The following is a 15,893-nucleotide window of genomic DNA, read 5'->3' on the forward strand; positions in this document are numbered from 1 at the left end:
ATGTTTTTATCTGAGAAGCTGGAGCGAGTTTTCATGGCTAGTTTTTTACCTTCGGCTCAGTAGAATAACGGCAGACTCCTCCCGAACTCAGCGAAGGTCAGCAGCTGCTCATCGATTATCCCGGCGTGTGTGAGGGTTTTATAAGCTGACAGACAGGAAGCAGACAGACATGCACTGCCTCTGTGCTACCTCTGCTTCATTACAGTGTGTACATGTTCATGAACACACACACACACACACACACACACACACACACACACACACACACACACACACCTCCTCCTCAAGGCTGGTTTTCTGAGCGATCAATATTCTGCAGTGGAGCAGCCGGCCTGCACCCTGCTTGTGTGCGTGTGTGTGTTGCTTCTTATCAGTATCTTCCCCTCTCCCTCTGTTCAGAGGTGATCCTCTTCCCTCCGGCCGTCATCGATCTTGGGATGCTGCTGGACTGGATGCTGAGCATCGGTCGGTTTTTCCGCCACGTGTCCGTCCAGCCGACGTTTAAACGTGGCTCCCGTCACTTCCTGTATGCTCCTCTTTGGTGGTTAGGCGTTGCATCCTTTGCTCGGTCCCAGGAGGCGGTGAGATGTGTGCGGTGATTACGGTGACGCTGCCGTGCACCTTCGGCACCGCGGCCTCTTCAGTGCACTGATTTTCACCGCGACCGCTCAATCGAGACGATGACTCACTGAAAGCAGCTTTCAGCACACAAACGGAGCCGAGCTCTTTGTGTCTGAGTGGGTTTCATTTATCCTGCTGCAGGCGGGATGTTCTCCTGCTGTTCTGACTAAAACCGACGGGTTTAATGTGTTACGGCTCTCTGCTGGGCACATGCACACCTCTGCCAAAGCTGAGACGTCCCTCCTGAAGGACGCGGCCATCATGACGTCACCTGCTGGGTCGTGGCGTCTGAAGCTGCGTGTTTTCGTCATGACCGTCGTGGTCCATCCACTCATATGGATGGACCGCTCATCCGTCCATCAATCCAATCCTCCACCCATAGATCCATCTATCATCCACCCATCCGTTGGGATTGATGAGGACAGTTGAATCTGCCGTGTCCAGAGTGGAGCGGTTGTAGCTACTAAATGAAAGGATTTGTTTTTAAATGATTCTATTTTTTTCCTTTGTGTCAGAAATGGATTACAGCATGTTCACATCATTAAAACCCAAATCTAGACAAACTGGTGACTCCAGCAATCAACTTCTGAGCAAATATCTGGTTAGTAGATGTGGAATATTTTGTATATTTCACAACGATGAGGAAGTAAGACTAAAATCAAAGCTTCTGGTGTTACAACAGACACGCTCTTTCTTTGTCCTCGCCCACAGTGAGCCACTTCCTGTTCACGCTGGAGGAGACAACCAGGGAAAATACAGCTGCTCCATCACTCGTAGATAAACTGGCACGTGTTTAAAAGTTCAGCACGTTTCGATGTTTCTGTTAATGAACAGTAACGTTAAAAACCAAACTGAGGTGGTGGTGTAACCACTCGGTTCACCAACACATGCTCATAAAGTAAAATGTCAGCACGAGCTGCAGAGTGAAGATCCCTGTAGTGGTGGTGGTGATGCACTCAGGCGCAGCTGGCTGCCGGCAGAGCTCACGGGCGCGTCACTGCAACTCCCCCTGGCTTCTGCTCCGCGGCTGCTGAGTGAGCCCTCATCTGGGACTCTCCTCAGCTCTTTCTGGGACAGTGGCGCGGCTGCCCCTCTGTTGGTCTTCCTTGGTCTCTTGTGTTCTGGGGGCCTCTGGATGTCTGGAGTTTTGATCTCCTCCACACCTGCTTCATGCCCTGGAGGACGGGGCTGTGGCCCCCCCACACCCTCTAGCAGATTATTACGTGAAGGAACCTTTTAAAAACAAGCGCGTCCATGCTCACAGGTGTACACACGGGTGATCACACCCACAAACTACACCCTTTTTGGCTCCTACCTCAAAGCACACTGTGTTCTGTTGATCTTATGTGCTGCACAATAATGTTTAACATTTAGTATTTACTGTCATATTCCCATATGTCATTGTGATGTTGTTTATTCTATTACTCTTGTTCTCTTCTGCTTGCTTTCTTTTTTCTTTCTCAGCAGGTGATCCAGGTGATTGATAGATGCATTTTTTTTTCTCTGCCCGTTCTGTTGGTTTTTGTCTTTTGCCCTTCTCCCCCGTCCCTCTTCTCAGCTGTTTCTCTTTCCCTCTTTCTTTCTCCCCTTCTTTCCCCCAGTCAAGTCTGTCCCGTATTCAGTAAGTGAAAATAAAATAAACAATAAAAGGTGAATCAAATGGACCATTACGGCAAGGCTGGGATGGTCAGTTTGGTAAAGTAAATCCGTTGGGCATCTTTCTTTGCCTTTAGACAACAATTCTGATGCAAAAGAGCCAAACGGGACAGGCCAAAAAAAAAAAAAAAAAAAAAGTGGTGATGGTGATGATGAAGGGAGTAGATGATGACCAGTAGTTTCAGGCTCGTTTCTTAAATTTATGGAATCAGAATTTTATCAAATCAGCATCATTAGAACAGACATCAGTTTCTGTGGAAACCACAGACATGACAGTGAGGGGGAGGAGGTGGGGGCAGGATGAAAACGTGAAATCTGTGGAGGTGGGGGAGGTGGTAATGGAGAGTTGATGGAGGAGGAGCTGGCAGGATGGGGCAGCAGGAGGAGATGGGTAAAGGGATGGGGGGAGGGAGGCAGCAATAGGGGGAGATACATGGGGGGCTTGAAGGTCCGGCTCTGCAGCACCGCGGCCTCTAAAACAAAGAGAACAAAGAACGAGGCGCACCGCCCTCCTCCGCCCCTCCGTGTGAGGCGAGAGACGTCCACCTTAATTGATTTTCTTAATGAAATTCATGTCGGCCGCTCCACCAGGAGAGAGGCGCAGTTTGTGTACCAAATATGATGTGCACTGACAGGAACAAGCCGTGTCTCCTTTCAAAATAAAATGTGCAGCAGCTCTTTTTGTGTTTGACAGATTTAACATCGTTAATAATCATCACAGTAGCTTTAGAACTGTTTCGACTCCACATCCACACATTTTGCTTCCAGGAGTTTGGACGAGGGCGTGCCCAGTAACATCCAATCAAAATCCTAGAATCTCACTGTGCACCAAACCCGAAGCTCCGCCTTCTTGCACGGTCCAGAGCTCAGCAGCCGAGGTGAGGCGGAGCTCTTCACGACCCGATCCCGATCGAACTTCCATCCACCGAGGTCAACATCGTCATTTACTGGTGGAAAACTGACAAGAAGCCATTTGACTTCTGACCTCTCCTTCGAGGTTAAGGATAACGGTTTCTTACTGCAATTGTTTGAGAGCATCCAGGGATGATACTGTTTAATTATGTAATCTGATTACATGCAAAGCAATTATTTTATTTGGAGAACAAACTTTTTTTCCTTGATGTTACGAAACGACTGAAATGAATTCAGTACGAGAGACGTTTTCATCCACATGAATAATAAAAAGATGAAGGATGTTTGGTGATTGGCTCTCAGGTAGGTGTGGTTTCTTAAAGTGACCCTGGTCCCCTCGGGTCATGAGCCGGGTCAGCGGCTCACAGTAATTCTCCATCACTTCCTGTCTGTGTTTCCAGCGTCAGACAGGACACGATCCGCCGCTTCATCACAAACGCTCCTGTTCTCTGTCTTCCTCATAGTGAAGCTCCATGAAAGACGGTTCAGGGAACTTTGACGGCTGCCCCCTCGCGATGTTGGCGCAGCCAGACGGACGGCTTATCGTCCTGACTTTGTGTTACATAAGCTGCCCACTACCTGAATTAATAAGCTCAAGTCCTCCATCTGAAGACATGCTTCTTTTAATTAAGTGTGTTTGAGCCGCCTGTGTCAGGCCTCGGGGCAGGCGTGGATCCTTAACAGGAGCACGGCGCCGCAAATGTGTGGGGAACATTTGAATGATTCAGTTTTCATTAAAAACAGATGTGCACTTGTTATCCACATGTTCTTGTCACGTGTCTGTTGCAGTGGAGTGTGTTCGTGTTAACACGGACGGTGTGAGTCCCTCAACACTCAGATTATCCGTTTTTTCAGCTCGTGGATCTCTGTGATGTCACATAGACCTGATCAGGTCGGCTTGTGCCTGTGAATGTAGCTCGTAGTAACAAACTGCTTTGATTGGTTAATAAAAGCAGATTTACCGAGTCAGGGACAGAAGCCACGCCCACCTGCTGTTCAAACCTTCTGTTTACAGCCAATCAGTGAAAAGTGTGACTGATTAACAGCAGAGTAATCATAGGCACAGCGTCACCACATGTTTAATCCTTTGTTTACTCCTGTATCACGGGTCAGGTAACCTTCACTCCCATTGGTAGTTCAGGTGGCCACACCCACTGTGCACCCTGCTCTCTGGTCGCTCCGATTTCTTTGTTTTGTGGTTGGCTGTCAGTGAGCCTGTGTCGGATGAACACCGTCTGTGATGCAGGAAGCTCCTTCTGTTTCCTTAACCGTGAAACGTGCTGTATGAAGTGAGCCGGACACGTTTGGCGGCGGCTGCTGATCAGGAACCGTGTGACTGATGAGACACGCGTGTGCCTCAGGGCCTCCACAGACCTTATCAGTTTGTCAGAGTACACACTGAGACATTAATCTCTAATTTAGGATAATCAGGTGTTTGTCTAAGCTCAGTTTACAGTCTCAGGTTAATGTCAGTTAATGAAACGAGCCTTTATGAAATCACCAGGTTTATTATTCGATTGTTGAACTGTAGTATAAACATTCCCACGGCGGCCGATTTACGATGCGCCCTGCTGTTCCCCGTACGCTCGGCCGTTGGGTGTGAGTGGGTGATGGATGCTGGCAGCCGGCTTCAGCAGCTCCGCCTGTCAAGAGGTTCCTGCCGCAGGTGACATCCAGGTGAAAGACCGTCAGGTCTAACGTGGAGGGTCAGGTTACGAGTACGTCTTCTCTACGTGTCCTCGGCAAGTGAGCGGCGAGGCGTTTGATGAGGTCATCATGGCCACAGCACAGTCATTATCCGGTGGAGCTGGAGCTACAACACTTCTGTTTAAACACCTTTAATGCACATAGTGGTGTTTTTGGAACAGCTTGGTGCTCTCCTGGTGCAGCAGCACCCTAACCCTGACCCCAGACCAGCCGTCGTCTTTAACCTTAACTGTCCAATCAGATCGTCACATCCAAACCTTGCAGTTTTTCCACCTACAATCATCATAAACTACAATTACTTATTTATATGTAATATAAATGTAACTTACATCGTCGTTCCGCGCTCTCTTTCTGCTGTTTGTTGCTGACTGGCTAATGATCATTTGGTACATGAAACCTGAGCACAGCCAGAGAGTGTGGCAGTAACAAACATCTGTGCTGATTCTCGTTAGGTTTCTAAATAAAACCTGCATCCGTCTTCGTGTCTGTCTGAAAGGGCCAAATGTTTGGGAAGACAGAGATTCCTGAAAGCAGGGATGTGCTGGGAACAGAGGAGATGAGCTCCGACAGGACGAGGCCTTTTCTTCCGTTTGTCCGGTGGCTAACTCGATTAGCTTAGCAAAGGCTTCGGAGCAGATCCGGCTGCTCTGCTCTGGAAACACACACACGAAAACCAGCCATCTGAGCACTTCTACACACACACAGTAATGTGTGGCTGGTGCAGCTCTGGTTTCTAATTTTACTCCCACAGTGAAGCAGGCTGCTGTCAGTGATGGTTTCCAGAGTTCAGGGAGGAAGTGGACAAAAGAGACTCAGGACCCTGAAGGGAAACACAGAGATCCAGTTTATAACACGGGCTCCATCACGTCACCTGCTGGAACATCGTGGCGGTCAAGTGAGATTTTGTAGTTTTTCTTCTGGAAGTTGTAGTTCAGACACCTGCAGTCCCGTTACCGAGGAGTGTGAGGAATGTTTGCTTCCTCTGAGGTGGAGGAATGGGAATAGTGAGATCATTTGTTGGTCTGTAATGCTGGAACAAACAGAGAAGTCAATAATAAAGTCAATTCAAGTAGTCACAAATACCACAGAAGAAGAAGAACAGGAAGAGACGCTGTTACAGGGCCTTCTCCATACTCAGGCTAACGTTGGTCTAACCGTCAAACCTGAAACCATCAGCACGAACACAAAGTGCAGCAGGTGACCTGAACAGGTGACAGGTCAGCTGTCAACAAAGTCTCAGCAGTTTCCTGCTTTTTCCACGAACAGCAGAACATCCTGATGGTTGCTGTGGCAGCGCTAACGATGAAGAAGAAGGCCTCTCAGCTTCAGGATATGGGAAGAGTGAAGAATGTGTTTCAAATGGGTCTTAGATGCTGGTTTGGTGTAAAATCGAGGCTGACTGGCTGACCTGCTGCGCTCTGCAGAGGTCGTGTCGTGTGCTGCCGTCACTGTTCCCTTCGTGCAGACACAAAGACGTGGTTAGCATTGTTGGGACGAGCACACGGACAGAAACAGATGAGAAGCAGCGCGGTTGCTGGGCGACAGCTGGACGCTCGGCTTGGTTTACAGGAGGAAATATTTCAGGATGCAGTAATTTATTTTCCACTAACTGATCTCTGCAGGGACAAGGAAGGGCTGTGGGTCGAGAAACCCGGAGCCTCAGAAAGAACGATTTACACCACATCTTCCTCATTTGCTCCTCCTCACCACCCACTGCTCCCTCTTCTTTCAAACCTTCACATGCTCCTCTCACCCTCCTCATCCTCACATCCTTCACAGCTTCAGCTGCTCTCGTCTCCGAAACGTCTCATTTTAATCTCCTCTGTCCAATTCGTTCTCCAAAGCTCACCTCCTTCCTCTCCACTTTCTCCTCCTCTTCGTCTTCCGTTACTCGGAGTTAATCTCTCGTTTCCTGCCATCTGTAACGACCCACGGAGGTGTTTCTGATGGGACGTGTTGGTCAGTTTTTAGTTTGCATCCTTACTTTAAACCACAGGTGTGCTTGACTGCTGTGGAGCAATCATGCTTCCTCCTCCTCTTCCTCAGTTTCTCTAAGCCGCCTCCGTTGTTCTTTGGTGGAAGTTAAGGTTCTCGCTGCTTCTCTCACTCTTCTCCTTTCCTGTTAAAAATAGACAATAGAGGAAGGAGGCTGTTAATTATTCATCTGAGGTGCACTATACTGTTTTTACACCTCTCATAATCTTCAGTCCTCCTCGTCATCATCGCCATGTTGAGTCTGGGCTCAGTTTGGTTTTTCTGAACATTTTTTGTTCAACGTCTCTCGTAGTGATGGAGAATCATTGGATTACTTTATTCTGTGTGGGATGGTTTGTAGCTCATCCATGTTGGTCATTAACCAGCTAGCCCTAAAACAGAGAGTTAAGGGTCGGATCTGATCCTGAAAACCATCAATTCTCTATAATTTGAAGGTCTTAATGAGACTGACGCAGTTATTCTTGCGGGTCAAACAGCTAAAGTTAGCTACTTGTGTTAGCTTACCTGCTGTAGCGTTAATGAGCAGGCTAAGGCTAGCATATGAAATGAAGTGATATGATGTGGTGGAAAAAAGTCTTTGACCAAATTTGACTTTAGTGTCTTTTTATCTGTGTAAGAAAACAGTGCTACAGTGCTTGCTGCTATTAGCTAAAATTAGCTTATAACAGTGAATGGAGTGGCCCTCCGTGAGTCAGGTCTCCAGTGGCTAATTTTAGCTAGCTTCTATGCTAATGTAGACAAATTGCTACCTGCCTAACTTGCCAGCTAGCTGGCTAACTGTACTGTGCTCTCTGTCTCAACCCTGTGTAAAGCCTCTTTAGCTGTTAGCTTGTGTGGAGTGTTGGACTGTGTGTGAGTCGGTGTTTTGCTGGGAGCCAGTGGGTGGTGACGTTAGCATTGAGGCACTCGGATCATAAACGTCTGATCTGTTTAATGTTAACATAGTAAATATGACAGATTTGTTAAAAAGCAGACAGAAGGAAAGGCAGATGTCGGTCTGAGCATGGACACAGAGGTTAAAGTGTGTTATTGAGTTTGTGCGATGGCTCCAAACCCTGTTTCAGTGTATCTATCAGGCAGGAGCGCTCGAGTTCATTTGTATGGAAATGAGGACGTCTCATTACTGAGAACATTAATAAACAACACACACACAAGGAGAAGAAGCAGTTCGAGTTAGATACAAACTTGTACTGTTAATAGTGATTTCCAGTGTGAGCAACAACAACAAAAACTACACAAATCCACGTTAGCGTTAGGCTGCTGACGTCATAGATGCAGGATCACGACCTTCAGCCAAAGGCAGGAGTTGTAGCCCTCACACAGGACACGGATTTTTACTTCCATGATTTTGTTGGATTTGCTGACGGGAGGAGAAATCTGGAGCGACCTTTAACCTTTCAAAGACGCCGCACTGTGATTGTTCCATCTTTAATTAAAATGCTCCAAAAAGCTTCAACAGCACAAACGCGGTTCACAGGTCCAGCTTAGCCTAGCAGCTACCTGTGTCACCACAGGGGGCCACGCCCCTTATCTTGTCAGCAGGTGAGTTATGTTAGCATTCTGCTCTCGTACAGGTGAAGGCAGGAAATGATCTATAGAAACAGTTTGTACTGTAAACATTGAACATGGGACTGACTCAGTGCTGCCTCTGCTGGCTGTCAGAGGAACTGTAGGTTTGGGTGCTTTTATACTGGCTTCATTCTTTTGCTGCTTGATGACACACAGAGAGTCAGAGACACAACTTCCTGTCTGTGCACATCGCCCAGATCCTGAGGAAAGCTGGACGTGTATAAAGGTCCTGTGGGAGGAGCTGAACTGTCAGTCACCTGAGAGCTCAGTGACATCAGCAGAGCGAGCCTTCTTGTATGTGTGTCAGTGGCGTGCAGGGACTTCCCCCTGTGTAGCTGGGCTGCTTCCAGTGAGCGTGTGCAGTCATGGCGTCTGCGGTGAGGATGCTAATCCAGCACGACGAGCCCGGGGAAACTCCTCCTCCGAGAGCTGTCGTTAACAGACAGATGTGGGTCGGTGCTGCCACACAGACTCATGCAGGAGCTGCAGCGGTCGCACAGACTGCATCTTTAAATGGAAACCCTGGATTCCCCTGCAGTGTTTCACCGTTTTATTTCATTATGCAGCCGCAGCACAAAGTGCATCAGCTTTATTTCCTCTAATGCTCTGATTTAGCTCCAAAAGCCCAGATACACGCTCACCGCTGCTTCTTGGCCCTCATCATCTTATCAACAGCGGCTCTGTGAGTGAGGAGAGCACCGTGACCTCTTAAAGTTTCATTTCCACTCAGGTGAATATTAAATACAAGCCCACTAATATTTATTGAAGCCCTTTTTGCTTCATTCATCCTGAGTGCGTGAAAGCTTTTTCATTTTCTGTGCGAAGCAGCTGAGATTGATTCCTTAGATCTAAACATCTCAGTTTAAACTCTGCCTGCACCTCGACCTGCCTTCTGTGGGAACACTTTAGAGCAGTCAATGCTAACCGCGTCACGTGAATCAATGCACAGACAGAACTACATTTATATGAATGCATCTATGTTTTAGCAGCACGCAGGAATAACCCGTGTGTTTGTGCGTTTGCATCTGTGTTGTTGGCTTTACGTCATTCGTGTTCTGCTGTCTCGTTATTAGCTCAACATTTTATGCATCGTGTTCCTGCTCCGAGTTTTGATGTCACTGCGATGTTTCTGAGGTCTCTGCTCCTCGCCTCAGTTTGTAGAACATCAACCTTCTTGGCTCGTTGTCTGTCGTCTCCTTGAATATGTCCGTAACAAGCAAAGGCGGTCGTAGTGCCTGAGATCTAATTATGGAAAACGCCGGGATGCTGATTCCAGCTTTGCACGTGTGTTTGATGGCTGGGACACAGTCAGGAGTAGCTTCGCTGCTGACAGGCAAAGCTAATAATCATCTCATTAAAATATAACGAGACTCGAACCGCCTCACATAACGTGGCACTGTGTGGGCACACGCTCGCTGTTTGGATCCCAATAAATCTGACTTTCATGTCGGGCTCGGAGCGTGAAAGCATTTGTAAGCGTGGGTAGAAACGCCTCAGCGTCACCACCCAGCGAGGTGGTCATAACCTGGTAGCTCATGCTTCCACCTGTCCGCTGTCTAACAGCACGTTAGGGCAGGAGTCTCCATCTTCCAGCTCTTCTGGAAGCAGCCCCTGGCTCTGCTTCTGGTCTCCTTCCAAGAACCTCCCAGAAACACCTCACCTGGGAGCTATCAGCGTGGAAACATCTCAGCTGCCTCCCTTCAGTGTGGGTGAGCTCCTCCTGAGCGGCCGAGCTTGAAGGCCGACCCGGACGCTCTCAGAGGAAGCTCGTTTGTGCTCCTCGTATACGCGATCTCATCCTTTCAGCCCCACAGCTCGTGGTCATGGGTGAAGGGGGGGAGGAGGAGCTGAGGGTCTGCGCCAAGCCCAAGGATAAGATAAAGAAGGATTATTTTGATCTGTGACTGTTGTTTTTTGTGGGAAAAGTCGAGTGGAGACCAATTTTAAACAACATCACTTTAACCCTTTATGACAGGTCGGAGCGGGCGCGCTCTAAGTATTTTTAAATCCCGGCAGCTCTGCAACCACGTGAGCTAGCGCAATAATTTTTGCATATGAAACCGGAGGAGTTGTACTTACATCTGATGCCATCAGCTTGTCCTCGGTCACCGTTTCCTTCCACATGTAGCTTTGCAAAAACTGCATAAAAAGCACTTGCAGCAACAAAAACATAATATTCCAGAAACATGTTTGCTGATCTGATCAGCTGTTCGTAACACTTCCTACATTGGAACAGACGTCAGCGCGAACTATCGCACGTCCGCCGTTACCTGCCCGAAACCGGAAGTGACGTCATTTTCACGGGAAATTTAGTGTTTTCCTACAGAGATATGCTGGTGTTTTTAGAAGTTTATTCCGCTTTTTTGCAATTTACGGAGTTACTATGGACCTAATGCAGACATATTATTAACATCTGGGATGTAATGGTTGTATTGATGTATAGCAACTTGAAATGCTCTGAAAAACGGCACTACAGCCTGTAAAAATACAAAGATAAGCTCTGGCGGACTTTGGTAGGTCTTAAAGGCTTGATGTCCAAAGACACGGTCTGTGACCATTTTAAAAAATCAGAATAAGCAGGATTGTAATATTAATAATAGTTTAATGAGATCTGCTGTGTTTCCCAGCGTTCTCCGCCTGAGCCGAGGTGTATTTGAGTATTTGAGGTGGAGGAAAAACAGCTCAGAGAAACGTCGGCATGCCGCTGGTGCTGCTGGCGAGGCCTGCAGGTGCTGCTCGTGTTGTTTGATTTGGTGTCTCGCTCTCGCCTCCTGCTCGCTGTTTGCTCTGATGTTTGGGTTAAACCGCGGGAGCGGGCGTCATGGTGGATCCCACGGATGCCCACATCGACAAAGAGGCAAATAAAGAGATTAAAAACGGTTTCAAACGGCAGGTAAACACAGTTTGATTCATCCAGGTGACTTTAAACAGGCATGCAGAGTGCTGTGGGTTATCAGCAGGGAGGCGGAGCAGCTCATTGGCGAGGTGTGTGTGCTTGTGGAGATCACAGACGTGACTCGTGACACACGTCCTGCTTGGGGGCTGTTTCTTGTTTTTCTCTAATAAATCTTTAGATTGGTTTGTGTCACTAACGATGCATCATCGGCTGAGAGGGAACGTGTGTGATCCTCGTCTATTTCCATCTTTCATCCGTTACAGAAGACGCCAAGAATATTTGTTGATGTGGAGATGGACCGAAACCTGCCTGCTTGTTCCTGGATCTCAGATTCAGTTTCTCTGATGATGTGTCAATTTAAAGTAAAAGGGAAACACAAAGTGACGCGTGTCATTTACTCAGAGCTCGTTCGTCATGAAGCTTGAACCAATCGTCTGCTTTAAGTTTGCAGACAAACTTTATGGAACAGTTCTTCTTAAAGCAACACTTTAACTTAAACTCCTCCTGATCTCCCGTCATGGATCACCTGCCTCAGGGCTGGATGCTCGCATAAACTCGCTTTGTGAGGGGCAGCCAATGGGGAGAAAGTTTTCTTGGAGGAGGAGGAGCTAAATCAGCTTGTTTCAGACAGAGGATGAAGTGAGCAGCTGCAGGGGGGCTCAGTGTGAGTTAAAGAAGGATTATTTCAAACTGTGACTCATGCAAAGCTGCTTTGGGAGAGAGCCAGAACACACGGGTAGAATTAGGGCTGGGCGATATATCGAGTTTTTAAAAAATATCAATATAATTTTATACGAGATATGAGATGTGACAATATCCTTTATATCGATATAGTCTATGTTACGTTATAATTAGAGTTGTGGAACCACAAGTTTGCCTCTCTTTCGTCCACTTTTGTCTTTACGCAACGTTACTCGGCCTCGCCTCTCCTTCACCGAACACAACTCCCCCTCCTCCCCCATCGCTTCACCTGCAGGCAGCGACAAGATGGACACGGCAAATCTCCGTTAACGAGTTACTGCGCATCGGCCCGTGCGTGGGGCTGGACGGCATCAACGTGTTAACGAGCTAACCGCGCTAACGAGCTAATCACGCTAACGAGCCAACCACACTAACGCCATGCAGCCCAGACCCAGACCATGAACCGATTTTAGGTGGTACACGGCGCTCAGCAATCTGTCAAAAAATGTTTTAGTACGACTTTGGTAAGCGATGGAGCTGCACCGCTTGATGGATTGTCGGAGCATTACAGCTACCGAGGAGCCTCGCGGAGTGATACATACTGTGCTTCGACGTAATATTACAGTACTGTGTGTGTATAAGGACCATAAATGGCACCTGTAAGAGACACGTTAGATTAGGATTAGAAGAGGATTTCAAACTCCAGGCTGTCGGTCGCGCAGTAGAAGTTGTGAACAGAGCTGCTGTGAAATCTTTGTTATTACGCTCAGCGTCTGTTAGTTTACATTTTGACTGCACAGTTGTGAGCTCTTTGTTATGCACAAAAACAACATTGTTTTCTTTTATTTATGGAGCATTATTATTTAATAAATGCTCATAATTTATTTTTGAGTAATTTTTTCATGTGCATCTGTATGTTAATAAAAGTGCCCGTGTGACATCTGGGACGCAGCTTTGACTAAGAACTCTCTGTTTGTTCTTTATGGCTTAAAAAAATATCGAGATGTATATCGTATATATCGCCATCCAGCTAAAGAATATCGAGATATGAATTTGGGGTCATATCGCCGAGTCCTAGGTAGAAGTTTAGTTTTTGCTTCTTTCGATTTTGGTCGTTCCCACAGTTGGATTACTTCAGATTTTATTATTCCAGATGTTTATTTTTTGTAGCTTCAGTGTGTTTTTCTCGTCAGGCTGATGCACCGATGCATCGGCGCCGCTGATGCTGCTGATTTCCTGTGTATTCTTAAATATTCCCGTCTCTGTAAATGTCAGCAGTACTTTACACCAAAGCCTCGTTTGCAGCGGGGCACGCATCACTACATGTAGCTGTGCTTGGTTTGCGAACGCGATTGGCTGAGGCTGGATGTGTGACCGTGCTGTGTCTGTGTTTCTCAGGATGACAGTTCAGTGAGCAGCGAGGAGGCCGAGATGAGCGAGCCCACGTGGCTAGCAGCCGATCTGGGAGCAGCGTCAGACCTGAGCCCATCGAGCCACGGAGAGAGGATGCGCCACAGTCCGCAGAACGCCCACAGCAAAGAGGACGACGGTAAGAGCGGCGTCACGCCCGCCGGGCGCTGCGTTTGTGGAGATGATGTGTAGGTTTCCTTTGAAGGCGTGCGGATTATCTGAAACATGCATGTGTGGACAGAGCAGATGGTGATCAGAGAGAAAAGCTCCTGTTGTGTTCACTGCTGTTAATCCCTGCAGCGGGTTCAGGAGGTCACACCAGATAATGTGCTGCGCTGAAACATCTCGCTGAAGCTTCTCCTGCGTCACCTCGTGTGATGGCGGCGCGCCGGCGCCGTCTGCTGCTGAATAAAGTGATAGGAAACAGGAAGCCTTCCACAGGTGGGCCGTCCTAACGAGGTAACAGGATGTTTTAGAGGCTTGCTATGATTGGTGTGTTTGAAGCCAGTGCTGCAGTCACATGATCCTCTCACACCTGTGCAGTTGTTGTGACATCACTTTGAGCTACGCCCACCTGAAAGACCAAATAACGCCTTCTTCCACCTGAAGATGATTGTGTAGTTTTGAGAGCTGCTGAAGACGAGGACGTGTAGAAACTTCAGGTGGAAGTCGGCAACATTCAGCTTTTTGTTCCGGCCATGCTAAGCTAACACGCTCGCGTCCTCAGACTTCAGCAGAGACCTTAAACCAAACTGGAACTTTATTCATTAGAAACAACGTGGAAGCTTCATCCTCAGTGTGACGGAGCAGCCTGGTGTCTCGCAGGTACTCTGGGAGTGATGTGGCTGAAACATCCTCGAAGAGTTTGTCTGTGTCGCACCTTCACCTGTCCTCCTCTTTCACGTTACTCCTTTAATAGGTCCTCCTGCTGTGAGGAGCGCTCACTTTGAAGACACTCGTCTCCTAATGCTGCAAGAATACAGCAATTACCTGCAAGTGTGTGTGTGTGTGTGTGTGTGTGTGTGTGTGTGTGTGTGTGTGTGTGTGTGTGTGTGTGTGTGTGTGCGTGCGCGCCGCTCATCAATACACAGCACTGAACCCTGAGTCTGATGTGAGGAGGGTGGCTGATCTTCATCAGTCTGGCCTCTTTGCTGCAGGAGGAGGAAACATGTTTGTGATTAAACACTTAATCGTGGCTTTTTCCAAACAGTAACCATCACAATAAACGTAACTTTGTGTAAACTGAGATGTTTGCGCTCTAACACACTTTGATCTTTAGTGGACCGATTTCTGCTTTACTGTGCATCTATTTCTGTATCTATTTACCCCGTCCATGATTATTGGGTGTGGCGTGGATTGGAGGTCATTATTTTACCGTCTAAATTTATTCTCTTCTTCACTTTAAAGACGGGGCCAGAATGGATTCTTTGCCAGGCCGATAATGGTCCCCGGGCCTTATATTTGACACCTCTGCTCTGTGGTATATACAACAGTAGTATATTGTCCCTGTGGGCTCCCTCATTATCATGCAGTGTGTATTTGATCAGACAGGAAGTCAGGGGCCTGGACAGGAAGTCAGGGGCCTGGACAGGAAGTCGGTGTCTGCTGTCCTTATTAGAAAGGTTAACGAGGTGCTGTAACGTGCAGGGACGATGATGATCATTTTTCATGCTGTTTCTTGGAGACGCCGCCGCGCTGAGTTCTGCTCAGGTTAGCTGTTAGCTGTTAGCATATTGTTTGATGCGTGATGTCATAATAAAATAAAATCCACCAACCAATGAGGCGCGCAGGTGGAAGCATCATCAGCGCTACAGTCCCTGTTTCGCCTGTGTCTGTGGTGCTGGTGCTGGGACTGTTTGGAGAGCATTGCATTGTGGGAGAGAGCCAGCTGGAGGCGGCGAGCTGTGAGCCTTCAGTGGGTGGCGGAGTGTACAGGGCCTTGTTATTCAAAGGTCAGTGTGCTGCCTGCACCTAGCATAGACGCCAGAGCAGCGGCGTAGGCGTCCAAATGCCACCGCACTCAGAGGAGCGGCGAGGGTGAAGTGGCTTCCTGCTAGAGTCCGATCCAAGAGGGAAGCGGGCAGAAAGCCCCCCCGGCCTCTAACGCACAGCAGGAATCTCCAACACGCTCAGACGGGGGGGGCTCCGATCGCCATCTTCTTTAAAAGATGAAGAAATCCTGATCGTCTTTCACGTCAGTGCGAGGCCCGTCTGTGTGCTGCCTGTCAGTTTACCATCAGGAGAGCTGTGCAATTGTTATCGGGCCCCGCCCCCGGCGCCCTGCTGCTTCTACACTCTCATGGAGCTGCTCTTTAAAGTGAAAGCGCCACTATTTTAAACTCGTGTTACTGCGAGCGGCGGCGGCGCTCAGCAGCGGCTCTTTGCTCTGACGGCGAGGAGATGGAGGAGCTGCAGCCAAACAGCTTGCGCTTGATCCAACTCGCCG

General features: G+C 48.1%; 1 protein-coding gene across 4 annotated transcripts in view; it reads left to right on the plus strand.

Moving 5' to 3' along the window:
* LOC146645937 (nucleolar protein 4-like) overlaps window positions 1–15,893 on the plus strand; it is a 115,262-nt gene that overhangs the window by 47,444 nt on the left and 51,925 nt on the right. For all 4 annotated transcript variants that reach the window (XM_085393716.1, XM_085393717.1, XM_085393719.1 and 1 more), the window contains one exon: window positions 13,436–13,586. In XM_085393716.1, coding sequence (XP_085249842.1) covers window positions 13,436–13,586 — 151 coding nt within the window. The remainder of the gene's footprint in view (window positions 1–13,435; window positions 13,587–15,893) is intronic.

The sequence above is a fragment of the Rhamphochromis longiceps genome, linkage group LG20 (genome assembly GCF_057381845.1).
Source record: "Rhamphochromis longiceps isolate RC_006_pf linkage group LG20, R_longiceps_female_GT1.1, whole genome shotgun sequence".
NCBI classification, from domain to species: Eukaryota; Metazoa; Chordata; class Actinopteri; order Cichliformes; family Cichlidae; genus Rhamphochromis; species Rhamphochromis longiceps.